Below are 13281 nucleotides of genomic sequence, written 5' to 3' on the forward strand. Positions count from 1 at the left end.
TCAAAAAATGGCACCCGCGCGTTGGCCCTAAAATCGTCATTTTAGGGCCAACGCTCCTCAGTCGACAGTTGTCTGTGGCCGAGAGATGGTCTTGTGAATCTTGTGAAAAATATGTAGTTGTGTTGTGAAAGGCTGCAAAAACCATTATACGAAGGTCAAAAAGAAACATCGAATATCGTATCATCGGTGATTACCATTGAATTAAGTAATAAACACATTATAAATTGATAATTATTTTAATACCAAACTCTACAATGGCCGCGCGCTGTAACCTTGTACGGACGTAATTTTTTGTTGACTATCCTCCGAGAACATTTTCTTGTTGCACATACTTACGTTTTGGAGCGTGATTTTTAGTCCATTTGTTCGGGACGCTCTACAGGTCTACAGCCCAAAACAGATTTGTGTTAAATTGTTAATATGGCGCCTGCAAATAATAAAACAATGTCCGGGACGGTAAATTATTAACGCACGTACAAGGTTACGTCGTCAAGATAGTTGCTAGGCACTGACATAGTTCAAACAAATTATGACAGATGACAGTTATTTTGCTTGTATGAAGAAGGTTTGAGTAAAATGTTCTGAAGGGCCTATCCTTCCTTTTGAAATCATTGGTCAGTTTGGTTTTCTCTCATTTTTATTTAAATTAGTGTAAGTGTAAGTAAAACGAGAGCATTATGCATATTTAATTTACAATAGAATACTTAGAGGTTGTGTTTATTAAATAACGAATAATATTTATAGTGTCAGTAGTTAAATTAAAATTAAAAGTGCTTGCTGTAAATATTGGAATGTAGGCATTGTTTAAATATGTTTTCATGCAACAAGGCACCACCACTTCTATACATTTCATAATTAATATAAATATACTGATAAATTACAGTAAATATATCAATATTTGCAGTTATTGTATTACATAAAAGCTTTTAGAAGGTACAATTCCCTTAACATCCTTACAATGCATGGTCACTAAAATAATGCACAAAATTGAAATCATAACAATATACTCCATTAATATCAGATCTAAACAATCCTCTAATAAATAAAATTATTTCTAAAATGATAAGGTAAATAATATAATGTGACAAAATAGTCTTGGTTGTCAAGTCTATTGCAGGCAACAACAGACAATATGCAACTCCAATACTGAATTAGTTGTGCTCTTTGCAAAGCTATAATCAAGCCACAATATGTTTATCACTTGCACATTGATAGCCAAGTTCCATCTATAGCAAAAAGTTATTAGTTAGAAAACTCTTTGTGTGAAAAATCTAGGCAGCTACAGGTACAGCATTTAGCCATACTATTTAGTTTGTTATAGAACAGTTTACTTCTTGGGTGCACTGGGTGAGGTTGACTGGAACACAGACGATGCAGACATCAAGTTCTCTATGTAGTGGCCGAGGACCTGGTTCTCTGAGCGTAGCTTCAGGTTTTCTTCCTTCACCGAGTCAACCCTTTGGGATAAATCTGTGAAGTAAGATTATAGTTATGTTTAAGTGAACTAACTTCTAAAGAACAAAATTTCAGCAATACGTACATAAAATTCTTTGTTTATCTACTAAAGTTGAAAAGGTACTTTACCATCTAAAGTGTTCTGTAGCTCTAGTACTTGTGAGATCAATCTTGCCTTTTCTTCCTGCTCGTCTAAGCCTGTGTCTGGCTCAAAGCTTTGCGGTCCGTTGAGACCAGGGCTTGATGACCCTCCAGTATAAGAACTTGGAAGCGAATCCATCGAACGACCATGATCCAAGTGACTATTATCCACATCATCATTTATTATCACCTGGGGATCATCGTCAGCCAAGGGGATGTTGTCATCATTGCATTTCTGTATTATAGAAGACATCGTAAAATCAAACAATTGTCAGGTATCTTGAAGTTATTTAGTAATTTAGGCCAAATGAATCGATCAATATTTCCTCACTTCCTCACAACACGAAACCAAGCAAATAAAAACAATGAGACGTCACGTCACATCACATGTCACGACGACGTTAATGACAGTAAAACATACTCTGTGATTGATGTCTATGTTTCATGATCAGAATAAGAAGTCGGAGACCAAGGAATCGTTGGAACAACGCTTCTCGTATAGAAGTATTATGTTCCTTACACTAACGTTGTTGACATGGTGTGTAGGTAACTATAAGTACGTTTTTGTACCAAACCAACAAATCCTATTCTCATTTCATTCGATTCGTTTGGATGGCGCACGTACTATAATGAGAGACCGTTGTTATTCTGAGTTCTGAAGTATCTATGCTTCTCCCAATACAACGTTGAGTATCAAATGCAAGTTTAATGGTGATTTTAGTTCTCATTTTCCAACTTGTTGGATTGGTCTATGACATTGACAATAAACGTCACACGTCAAATTCTTGTTTCCTAGCCGTCGTCCGTCTGTTCAACTTTGTTCGCCCGTTGGCCCGTTAAAATTTGAAGTGTTTTTATTTCTATTGTGTACCTACTTTTCGAAAGAAAAATATCTATAAAGCTGAATTTCTGTGTAACAATGTCTGAAGAATATTGCGATGTTGTAAGGAGGCCTTTAAATTCCTTTGGCAGCGCAAAACATTTAAAAACTCACCTTCTTTATCCTAAGTTGGTGCTCACAAGTAAATCTGGAATTGTGAATATCATAAACATAAAACCAAATGAAGAATCTCCAGAAAACGAGCAATGCTTCAACATGGAAGAAGAAATAATAGACACAGTGCTACAAGATAATATTCTATGGATTGTTCTAGCTTCTGGACGCCTCTGCGTATTAGACGTAACTTTAGAGAACAAAAGAAATGTTGAGCTAACTAACTTCCCAAATTACAAAATCCGGGATGTACGCACAATCAATGGCGCTGTGTATTTTATCAGTGAGAGTGAAGAATGTTTGGTATCTCATTATCCCTCGAAAGAAATAGTAAAGCTCATTGATACAGCTGCGTCTGAGCTACAGATAACTGTAGAAAAGGTGCGGGAACGCCGAGCGATCATGCACCATATTTCTACTGTCCATCTCGGGGGCGTGGACGTGTCTGTGGACCAGGGTTCAATTGTCGTGGAATGTCCAATCACTGGGTTGAAGGAAACTATTTTATCTGCTGGATCAGATATCAAGCAGGTCCAGTGTTGGGGTGAGCTGCTGGTGCTGATGGATGGCAGCAGCATGTGGCTCCTGGACTTGGCTGACGCTCGCATAACACTTGAGTATAGAACTGAAGGAGTTAAATACTATCCAGTGGGGACCTACTCAGATGCATTTTACTATATCTATGCTGATGGAAAGGAGGTATGAGTCGTTGAAATATTAACATTTTAAAAATACATCTTTTAATTTTCTTATCATTACTTATTGTGTATACTTAGAAAGGTAGCCAATAATGGTTGGATGAGGAAGGCTGGGGAAAGGGTGTTGTGGTGCTCCTTGAGGCCTATATTATGCAACAGTGGAAAGTTATGATGATCATAATCATATTATTAATTTATAATTAGTAAAAGTTTACTCTATATATGAATATTGAGAAGACAATGCTTGTAACACATACCTAATGTATCAATTGTGTTTTCTAGGCTAAGGTGCACTCCATTCAAAAAGACTTGCATTCATTGAATGAAGTTGGGCCTAACATGGGTAGCCTGAAAAAAGGTCTCAAGACAATGGACTCTCAAGAAATGCTGAAAACTCAACTCAGATCTATGGTGGACACTGCAGTCTTACCTGATAATGAAGACGTAGAGGTAATAAAGCAAATGAAACCCCTTTTTGAACAAATACAAGATGTAAATTTCCTTTTAACATCTGCTTTAAGACTTTGTGAATACAACACCATTTACAAGTGTCTGCTCTACATTGTTCAAGCAAAAATTAAAGATAATGATGATGTAAAATTGATTCAAGAATTGTGTGATATCATGTATAAAGCAGACCTTACTGAGTACATAATTTTCAAAGGTAATAACAGTTATAAAGAAATTAATTTATTTGAATATAATTTCATACAGCTCTGTACTCTATTTATAACAAACTCTGATTTTGATTTGGCTTGTATGTGTTGGAGGAAGTACTCTGATATGAAAATTGTTCTAGCTCCTGATGATATTTTGTTAATTTTAAATGCCATTCCATACAACACAAAAATAGGTGCATTAATTATTTGGTTAAAGAATTTTGTGCCATCATTATTGAAGGAAAATCCATTTCATATTGATATAATAGTGAGATGGACCACTGAGAGGGTTTTTAAATTAGAAAGTTCATCATACTGGCCCAAAATTGGCTTAAAATTTATAGATGAAATAACAATGGTACTAGAAAATTCCATGAAAACTATTACTATCAGGCCTGTTTCACTAGATGATCTTGATGTATTAAAAGTACGAATTGTCTACATTATGGAGTTGAAAGAGAAGTATAAAATCAACATGTTGCTAGCTGAATTAAGCTCACAAAATCCAACTGAAGTTTCGCTCATCATGTTACACCGTTGCTATACGGAAGATCTAGAATCATTTTTGCAGGGCTACTTACCAACTTATGCTACCAGGCATAATTTTGAATTAGATGACACCTTAAGATCTTACGTGGAGAGTGTGGCTGCGAGCGGCGGCGGCGGCGTCGATGGCACTCGCTTACGAATCTTATTGAACGCGTTTCGTGTGCCGAGTAACAAGCTTGACTGCCTTCTTAATGTACTCAGATACCTTGATGTTCCATGGGACGCAAATATTCACGATCTTGCAGTCACTATGTCTGCAGTCGCTACCAACGACTTCACTTCCACTGACACCGATAGAGCACTGGCCCGAGAAATAGAAGAAGAACTGAATTACGCTACTATCAAAGTAGTGTTAAAAAAATATAACTACCCTATGTCTCACACTGACTACCTACTGGTGATTCATAAAATTATTTCCGCCCCTAAAGTGGACCTGAAAGACCTAAAAACTATAATGAATATATCAGCCTCTTTGAAAAGCTATGGAAGCCTATTATACATTCATAGATGCTTAACTGATTGTAATACTAAACTCGCCTTGGAATATTTTGATGGTTTAACTGAAAAAGAGGGCAGGGTGACATTGAAATCAGCTATGGCCAAATATGAGTTTTTAATCATGAACAATAATCAAGACGGCAAAACAATCGAAAGATGCTATATTGATTTCTTCAAAGGAACTCAATTGTTGGATGACGTTGAAATTACGACAGTCGAAAATATGTATCATTTGAAAAATTCTTATGACACTAAATTTAGCATGAATGAAATGTATTGTGAGGATTCTCAAAACGAAGACTCCCAGCGAAGCATAGATGTGGCTGATCCGAAAACTACCGACCGTAGTAAACATTTGGCACGGCTTTCTAGAACGCATCATTGGCGCAACTCTGCACTTTTCAGTCAGTTACAACGGATATGCACCACCAGCAAAGTCCGAATGTTTACAGAGAATATCTTGAGTAAGTTGGAGAACATTTCAAGCCATGAAATTTCCTCCTTATTATCGAAATTTCTAGATGGAACCGACAATTCTGCATTTTTATTGGAATTGTCCAGGGTATTTGTCCAGCTTATCTCTAATTGTGCTGAAGAACACATGTACCATCTGACTAAAGTTTTGTCCATTCTCAATGCCATGATCAACACTAGCATCGTGATGAAGAATCTCTCAACTGCTTGGATCTTCCATTACATCTACATGCCAATGTCATCATTTTCAGCTGAAGACTGTTTGTTACAGTTCTACTCCAGGGTTGACAGTAAACAAGGGTACGAATACGATAATGATTACTTGGCAAGCTTGTGCAACAGAAACGACTTTATACCTTTCAGATTATTTGCAAACATGGCAGGCTCATCTGCTTCTGTGGATGATGTGTTTAGACACTTCAAAGATAAAACTCTGAAGAGAATAATATCCAAGGTTTGCGTTCTGCAAGAAACGGACGAATTGTTCCTTACTAGTATGTTGCTCATGCTCAACACAGATAATGTTGAAGAATTTGGCAATTATATGCTAGATATTCTCAAAGGACCCAATGAATCCATGCCTCAAGGCGCCCTGACTTACCTCGCATCACCAGTAGTTAGACGCGTGTTTGGCGTTGATGGCATAGCAGGAAATGTCGCATCTTATCCGCCTCAATACATCCTCAAATCTAAATACAATATGACTCTAGCAGACATAGCATTACCCGATATCACTGAAGAAACTTGGGATGTGAAACTAGTACTGTTCTTAGTTTTGAAACAACAGCCTCATTTATCCCTCGAAAGACTGATCGATCTGTGTAAAACGCTGAATGTTGCAATAGACGATGGACTTTCTCTTCAGTTGATAGCTGTTCTCACTACCTGGAATCTGAACTATGAAATATCCAATGATGAATTAGGACGCCAGCAAGTCAAGGTCGAAAAAGACGAAAAACCTTTGGTGGATGAATGTACGATTTTGTGGGAAAGTATAAAAGATAAAGCTTTTCTGAGAGATATATTGAATGATTTTTGGAAGAATGGCGAAGTCTCCTTGCACGGCCGTTTGATATCTATTAATCCGTATTTCTATGAAGTTTACCTTTGCATCTATTATATGTTGTTTGGAACTGGGAAGAGTAAAGAATACTTCTTACTCAACTTTTTGAAAGGTTACAAGAGGAAGAGCTCTCCTCAACAATATGAATTTGAACTGTTTTCAGTCAAAGGAATGTTCCCCGAAATTGGTCACCACAGACTTCCATTCCACCTCTTCCTGCGTGACGACATGTGGTTGAACTTGAAATCCGAAATCACTTTGGAAACGTATGAGCAATGGTTACCCGCCGTTGCTTTACTAGCGTTGGACAAAGATGTCCAGACGGCCAAAGACATGATCTGCAGCAATGCCTTGAAGCAAACAATGAAGACTAGGAAAGTGGAAAGTACGGATCCCGAGGCGAAGGACACAGAGCCGTGGCGCCTGTCTACTCGGGAGGAGCCACTTCTGAAGTCAGCTCATCGCTGCGTCCGACATATTGCGAATATGGAGTGGGCCGGAGCTTGCCTATTCTATGTCCTGCAAGGCTGCGGGCGAGGAGCAGACCAAGTGGCGGCCGCCCAGCTGTGCTACCACTTCGCACAGCGCTGGGACGCATTACAACCCGGTAATCGAGCAGTAAGAAAAATGGAACGCCTTCATTCAACCCTATCAACTCGACATGCTTTACATAAAATAGAATGGGCTACTGAGGAATTGGTGCAACTAGTTACAGAACCCACTCAACTTATCAGAGCGTTGTATCTCCATCCGAAATTCGTCGAGAAAATGACGAGATTTGACGTCAACAACGCTGCTAATGAGATTGCGGACAAAAATGGTATTAACATCAGTTCCATCAGAATACAGATATTAGAAAATTTACTGGAAAAAGGCAGCGACACCAAAAGCAGGAATTCTTTCGGATTGGATAACAGAGACTTGATGACTGCTAAGTACATTCTGAAAGCCACTTGTTCAAAAATGGGAGCAATATATCTATCTCGTATTGCATTTGATGAAGAGACAGACTTTAACAAGCATAAGAAGTTAAGGGCGTTGCAATGCTTGATGAGCATCGTCGAGCCAGACACAGCTCCAAAAGTAACAAATAGAAAACGAGAAGAGCTATGGAGTTCACTATTGGAGCTGTTCTATACAATCAATTTGGAATACATTGATATGCCATGGGCGGTAGGCCCTTTTATTCAAGATAAAACGCGGGCACTTCGACAAATTCTTGAAGCAAATGAAAGTAACATTGAAGGACTGAAGTTGGTAGCAGAGCTGACGCGCTTATACGGTGATGGTCCCACTATTATCAAAGTGATACCTTACTTGCTGCGCGCCTCGCTCTATGACGAGATGATTCCCTTGCTGTCGAAAATACACACGACACCGGGAGAAATAATCCGCAAGGCGTGGCGGGCCGTCCTGCTATCGCCGTTCCTTTCTGCCGACTATCCCATCACTGAACGTCAGAAGGCTAATTGCCTGAAAACTATAAACTTACTGCCGCTTTGTCCAGTCATAAGAGACGAAGATCTCAAAGAGATATGGAAAAACTGTGTCAGATGTAAAGCATTTGGTATTGGATGCCTAGTACTGCCCTACATGACTATGGAATCACGGCAGAGCTTGCCTGAACTTCGAAGGATTGATAGACGCAATTTGATTGCAAGTTTAAAGAATTTGCACACAGACACATATCTTGTGTCAGGTGCAATGTTTGTAGTCGAGAATATGATCTCCAAGGGTGGTTATCGTTAGTCAAATCGCAGTATCGTAAATTGAAGATTTTGAAGCATCAGTAATATCAGTATCAATTCACCTTAATTTAAAGTCTGTTATGTATACCCCCATTAACATAATAATAAGTAGTTGTACTTGTAAGGAGAGATTCATGTTTTTTATAATCATTAAGTTCTGTTGTAATATAAGCAAAAGGTGCTAATCTGAATACCCTATAGTTTATAGTATTGATTTTATGTACCTATCTGTTGTAAGTATCTAAACTAAGTTATTAATTAAGAACTCATTAAAATTATATCCATAAATTGATTTTTATTTCCATATACATAATATTATCTTACAATCCTTAATCCTATTGTTTAATACTAAGCCTGTAATGTGGGTTGCAAGTGAAGCTTAGGTTCCGGATGTACGAGGCAGCTGGTATGGCCATTTCAAACAAAGAGGAGTATATGCTTTTACCGCGGGCAAGTTGTTCAGCTGTTTCATGAGCATTGTTCTGCCGAGCGGCCAGGTCTGAGATGTCCTCTCGCATCAGCAGAACCAGCAGTGTGGACTTGCAGTGAGACATGCCGGCAGCCAAGTGCAGTGGGGACTGGGCTGAAAAAAGAAACATTGCCTTTTCATAAATTGCTCAGTAAAGTTAGTAATGTCAATCTGAATAAAGTTTCAAGGTTATCAGAGATTTCAACATGAACAACTGTAGAATTGTAACATTTTTACATAGCTTTTCATATAATATAGGCAACAATTCTTACAAAAAGACAGGAAGCAAATGTTTTTTAAGTAATACCTCCTTCTGAGAGTGCCGCAGGATCCGCTCCGGCAGCCAATAACCGTGCAGCAATCTGATAATTGTTCCAGTTGCACGCAGAGTGCAGCGGTGTCCATCCAACTTCTGTTGTCAAGTTAACTTTAGCTCCAACGCTAAGAAGATATGATAGAGCTTCTAAATGGTTTCCATATGCAGCTCTGTGGAGAGGGCTGTAGCCATCAGAGTCTCTAGCGTGGACCAATCCTGGTGAGGATGTTAGGATTTCCTTCAATGTGTCTACTTTACCATGCTCTGCTGCCCATAACACATGAGTGACTGGATTGTCTGTGGGAACAGAAATGACCAGCATAACCTTAGATAAGTAAGATAAGTTGGTATTGGTAGTGATAGACTTCTTTTTATACTTATAATAATAACTTTTCCTGTTTGTAGTAAATTCTGGTACAAATAGGGTTGCCAACATTTTTTCACCAAATTATAGTATATTTCAAAATAAGTTATAAAAAAATATAGGACACTAAAGAAAAATATAGTACATTTTTTGAAAATCGAATAAATCACTAATTTGTTACTCAGTTATTTTTATTTTTGTAAAAATTGAACTTTTTCGCACTTTTTGCATCTTTTAAAAGTTTTTTATCTAATAAACGTATTAAATGCCTTTTCGCACTCTATGTTTAAGTTTATAAAAATAAAGAGCTCATTTTTTATTAGTTCGAGCTTTGCTCGATTCCTTTCTTCCCGTTACTTGGTGTTCATACTTAATAGAAAAAATTCTTTCTGTAAACGCCGAAGTGGCGGGAATAGAAAGTAAGAAGGCTATTAATTAATAAATATTTTTTAAATTATTCTCAGATGTTTAAAAATATGTTGCCATTTTTGGCCAGTACTAAAATTTTGAAATTCAGGACAATCTTTTGATTTTTGCAATATTTCATTAACAATTAAAATATCAGAGTAAAGTTCATCCATGTCGATGGCCAACTTCAATTTTAAGTTGAGAAACTCAAAACAAAACAACGGCGCGCAACGTGAAAACTTTTTCACAGAAAAAAGGAAGAACTTTGACATTGTCAGTTTGACTTTGACGTTTGACGCTTCACGTTCGGATCATTGACAAAGGAATAAAGAGAGGACCTGGCATAAAAATCGGTAGTTTAAAATATATCGTCGTCTCTTTTTAACTTATTGGTGTTATCCTACGTAAAAAAGTACAACAGTAGTTTTATCTTTGCCTAAAATTACAACATTGCGACCGGTCGCCATTTTGATTGACATCCAAACACAAGGTACTTCAGCTGTCAAACAATTTGTTTGTTTACATTTTTAAAGAAAAAAGCCGCCATTTTAATTGAAACTAAAGTTTAGGTAGGCGCATTTTTTTCGTGGATATGCCACGTCTTCTCTTTATTCCTTTGTCAATGGTTCGGATACATGTACAGTGCCACAAACTTATCTGTTCCAGTGAGAGCGAACTAAATTGATCCATATCTCATTACTTACTAATGAAATGTATATTGTAAAAGATTAGATGGGTTTATTAACACCGGCACCGCAAGGGCGAATTAGCAATACGAGCAAACTTAAAATCTTATAGAATTAAGAAATATTAGATATTTATGTGAGCTGTCACCGGAACAGATAAGTTTGTGGCACTGTACAGCCCGCCCGTATGCATCTTGCGCCGCGCCACGCGCCCCGTCTCGTAGGTTTTGAGCGCGAATTTTGAATTCATAATAGTTGAATTGTTTGGAAAATGACCTCACGCATCGTTTTATTATTGTGAAAAGTGTACCTACTGAAATATAGTATTTTTGCGTACTATATTTTAGTTCAACAGTATATAGTACGAAGAGCCAAAATATAGTACAATACTATATAATATAGTACGGTTGGCAACCCTAGGTACAAAGTATGTAATGCACTACAAAATTAGTAAATAATAATATGTAATGTTTATATCTACTTGAGGATTAGGTTATTTTTATTACCAATTTATCAGCAAAATACAAGCCCTGCTACAATATACTGAGTAACGTACCTTGAGGATTTTTAACTTCTTCAATATCTTCATCCTCATCGTCCCAGCCAGACACAAACATTCCCGACGTCTCGGGGTTCTTCTTGCGGCGCTCTATTTCCGCATGAATATCTTCGAAATCGTTTACATTGACCGTATCTTCCTCGGAGTCAGACATTGTTTCGTTTAACGCTTATATTGGTAGCAAATAAATTCAATTTAATTTGGAGGAATTTTACGCTTTACGGCGGTGTTTTTGTTTACGATTTTTGACATATAGCGACAAGTGACACTGACAGACGGCACACAGAGTGTTAATTAATGCTCAGAATAAGTTCATCTGCATCAATCCATCAGTTCCTCAGAATAAGTTGTTTGTAATTTATTTTGGTCATCAACTTAGCACAGCACAGAAGCAAGGAACTTCACCTAAGCAGTCTTTAACAACTCTATGATGATGATGACTCAACTTTCACCCTGTCTATGGCTAGGTCTTGGTCTGCGCTTGCCGGGCTGGTCGGTTAATGATGATGGAGTGGTGCTGGTGGTGCGACCATTTTGTTTGCCTTCGTTGCAAGAATACAATATGAACCACTACTACTTAACTAGGTACTTCCGAGAATTTTACAAGGGAACACACAGAAAGATAGTTCTAGTACTTTGTACCTCTGAACCCTGCAAGTTGATAGTAGAAAATTGTTTTAGATAAAATTCTTACTGTAGAAACTTTTACTTATTATGAACTTTCTTATATTTTACGGAAATTAAAAAGCCAATATTTATAACAATAAACACTTTATTTTAATCTAATATACATAGGTATAGTATGAAACATATAAATACAATCTCCAGTTATACAGTAAAACTTTTGCATCTTCATCTATTTACAATCATATATCATTTGCTTTTGCATTGCCTTACATTTTGTATATAATAATAAATGAGTATAAGTATTATGAATTTATGATACCTAACTGTAGTTGTAATAACTTACCTATATATTTTCGCTGGATTACCAGGGTGGGGTAACTACTCTGACTTCACTATCGATGTCATAATTATCAGAGAGCACTGCTCACTTTCAGAGGTGACAATGTCATAGCACTGCTTTTTTTACGACAGCTAGAGTGGAATCGTGATAGCTCATGGCTCTTTGGATAGTTTAAAAGGTTCTAGAATGCACCAAATAGAAAAGCTCAAGACTAATGTATAATCCACGGAAGGGAAGTCTGAACTTATTAGGACATACACTCGATGCTACAGGAATTGATTTAAATTTACTCTTATGATGCACCAAGTGGAATGGTATAAATTAAATGGGTTACATAATATATTTTATATAAATACATAACATATTTTTTTGCCTCATGATAATATTAAAATGTAACTCATGGTGTCTCAGGTTTTTTTCATTAGTTGAATTTAGGGTGGGTTGCACCATTTAACTTTAACTATTACAAACGTCAAATCTCTTGAAGATTGATCTCTCTCGTCAAGGGATTTGACGTTTGTAATAGTTAAAGTTTAATGGTGCAACCCACCCTTAGTAAACAGAAGCACCAAATTGACTTATTATAAAACATGGTAGGTATACAAACATAAATATGAAGTAATATCAGTAGCCCCGTACCTACATACACATTAACAACGAAATATATCTGTAATGTTACCTGCTATTTTATTTATATACAATGACATGATGGAAAAATATATAAGCTAAACTTAAATGAAATAAATTCTAACATATTCAGAAACTAAGATTATTCAGGATGGCAACCACATGGCAACCCAATAAAATACATTAAAAATCCCATGTTTTTATAGTATACGTTTATCCAAATCCGTATTTTAAGACGAGCACCAAACAAAACACAAAATAGAAGATAAGAGACTAGGTAAGGTAGTATTATAAGACATTCGTTGCTTATCCGTGATATAATAGAAACTATGATAGTCTAGTCACCTCACCCGCAGCCCCCTTAGCTTTTTATGAAAATGGGTGTTGCAAAAGTGGTATAGGAAGAGGAATGTGGGTGACTTAGGGAGTCATTCTGAACCAAGTAACTCAGTGTCCACTAGCATACAAAAAAGCTGATATATCAGGAACATAAAAAAAAACTTGCTTTAAAAAGATGAGTCGGCAATTGTAATGTACGATATTACATATTATGTAGATAAGTATTTGACCTTGTAAACCATTGGTACCAGTGAGTTAAAATATTGA

The 13281-nt window shown here is 36.9% G+C and overlaps 3 protein-coding genes across 3 annotated transcripts; 1 reads left to right on the plus strand and 2 right to left on the minus strand.

Annotated features, from left to right (window-relative positions):
- Positions 1-625: 625 nt before the first annotated feature.
- LOC105390461 (short coiled-coil protein homolog) lies at positions 626-1928 on the minus strand. The gene is made up of 2 exons (XM_011561767.3): positions 1585-1928; positions 626-1470 (listed from the first exon to the last, which is right to left on the minus strand). The coding sequence occupies exons 1-2, from the start codon at positions 1847-1849 to the stop codon at positions 1328-1330; spliced, it is 408 nt and encodes a 135-aa protein (XP_011560069.2). The 5' UTR covers positions 1850-1928; the 3' UTR covers positions 626-1327.
- Positions 1929-2402: 474 nt separating this feature from the next.
- LOC105390469 lies at positions 2403-8548 on the plus strand. The gene is made up of 2 exons (XM_011561779.3): positions 2403-3289; positions 3571-8548. Exons 1-2 carry the CDS (start codon positions 2516-2518, stop codon positions 8278-8280), a joined length of 5484 nt encoding a protein of 1827 aa, XP_011560081.3. The 5' UTR covers positions 2403-2515; the 3' UTR covers positions 8281-8548.
- Positions 8549-8553: 5 nt separating this feature from the next.
- Positions 8554-11337, minus strand: LOC105390478 (ankyrin repeat domain-containing protein 49). Its single transcript, XM_011561791.3, has 3 exons — positions 11079-11337; positions 9056-9361; positions 8554-8862 (listed from the first exon to the last, which is right to left on the minus strand). The coding sequence occupies exons 1-3, from the start codon at positions 11233-11235 to the stop codon at positions 8615-8617; spliced, it is 711 nt and encodes a 236-aa protein (XP_011560093.3). The 5' UTR covers positions 11236-11337; the 3' UTR covers positions 8554-8614.
- Positions 11338-13281: the final 1944 nt, after the last annotated feature.

Source organism: Plutella xylostella, chromosome 7 (assembly GCF_932276165.1).
Source record: "Plutella xylostella chromosome 7, ilPluXylo3.1, whole genome shotgun sequence".
Lineage (NCBI taxonomy): Eukaryota > Metazoa > Arthropoda > Insecta > Lepidoptera > Plutellidae > Plutella > Plutella xylostella.

What these genes read in the sequence shown, in the direction of transcription:
- LOC105390469 (XM_011561779.3), top strand. Translation starts at nt 2,516, where the DNA reads ATGTCTGAAGAATATTGCGATGTTGTAAGGAGGCCTTTAAATTCCTTT. An exon ending in TCTATGCTGATGGAAAGGAG is followed by an intron (nt 3,290 to 3,570) that starts GTATGAGTCGTT and finishes TGTGTTTTCTAG; the next exon opens with GCTAAGGTGCACTCCATTCA.
- LOC105390478 (XM_011561791.3), bottom strand. Translation starts at nt 11,235, where the DNA reads ATGTCTGACTCCGAGGAAGATACGGTCAATGTAAACGATTTCGAAGAT. An exon ending in AGAAGTTAAAAATCCTCAAG is followed by an intron (nt 9,362 to 11,078) that starts GTACGTTACTCA and finishes CTGTTCCCACAG; the next exon opens with ACAATCCAGTCACTCATGTG. An exon ending in TGCGGCACTCTCAGAAGGAG is followed by an intron (nt 8,863 to 9,055) that starts GTATTACTTAAA and finishes TTCTTTTTTCAG; the next exon opens with CCCAGTCCCCACTGCACTTG.
- LOC105390461 (XM_011561767.3), bottom strand. Translation starts at nt 1,849, where the DNA reads ATGTCTTCTATAATACAGAAATGCAATGATGACAACATCCCCTTGGCT. An exon ending in GCTACAGAACACTTTAGATG is followed by an intron (nt 1,471 to 1,584) that starts GTAAAGTACCTT and finishes CTTACTTCACAG; the next exon opens with ATTTATCCCAAAGGGTTGAC.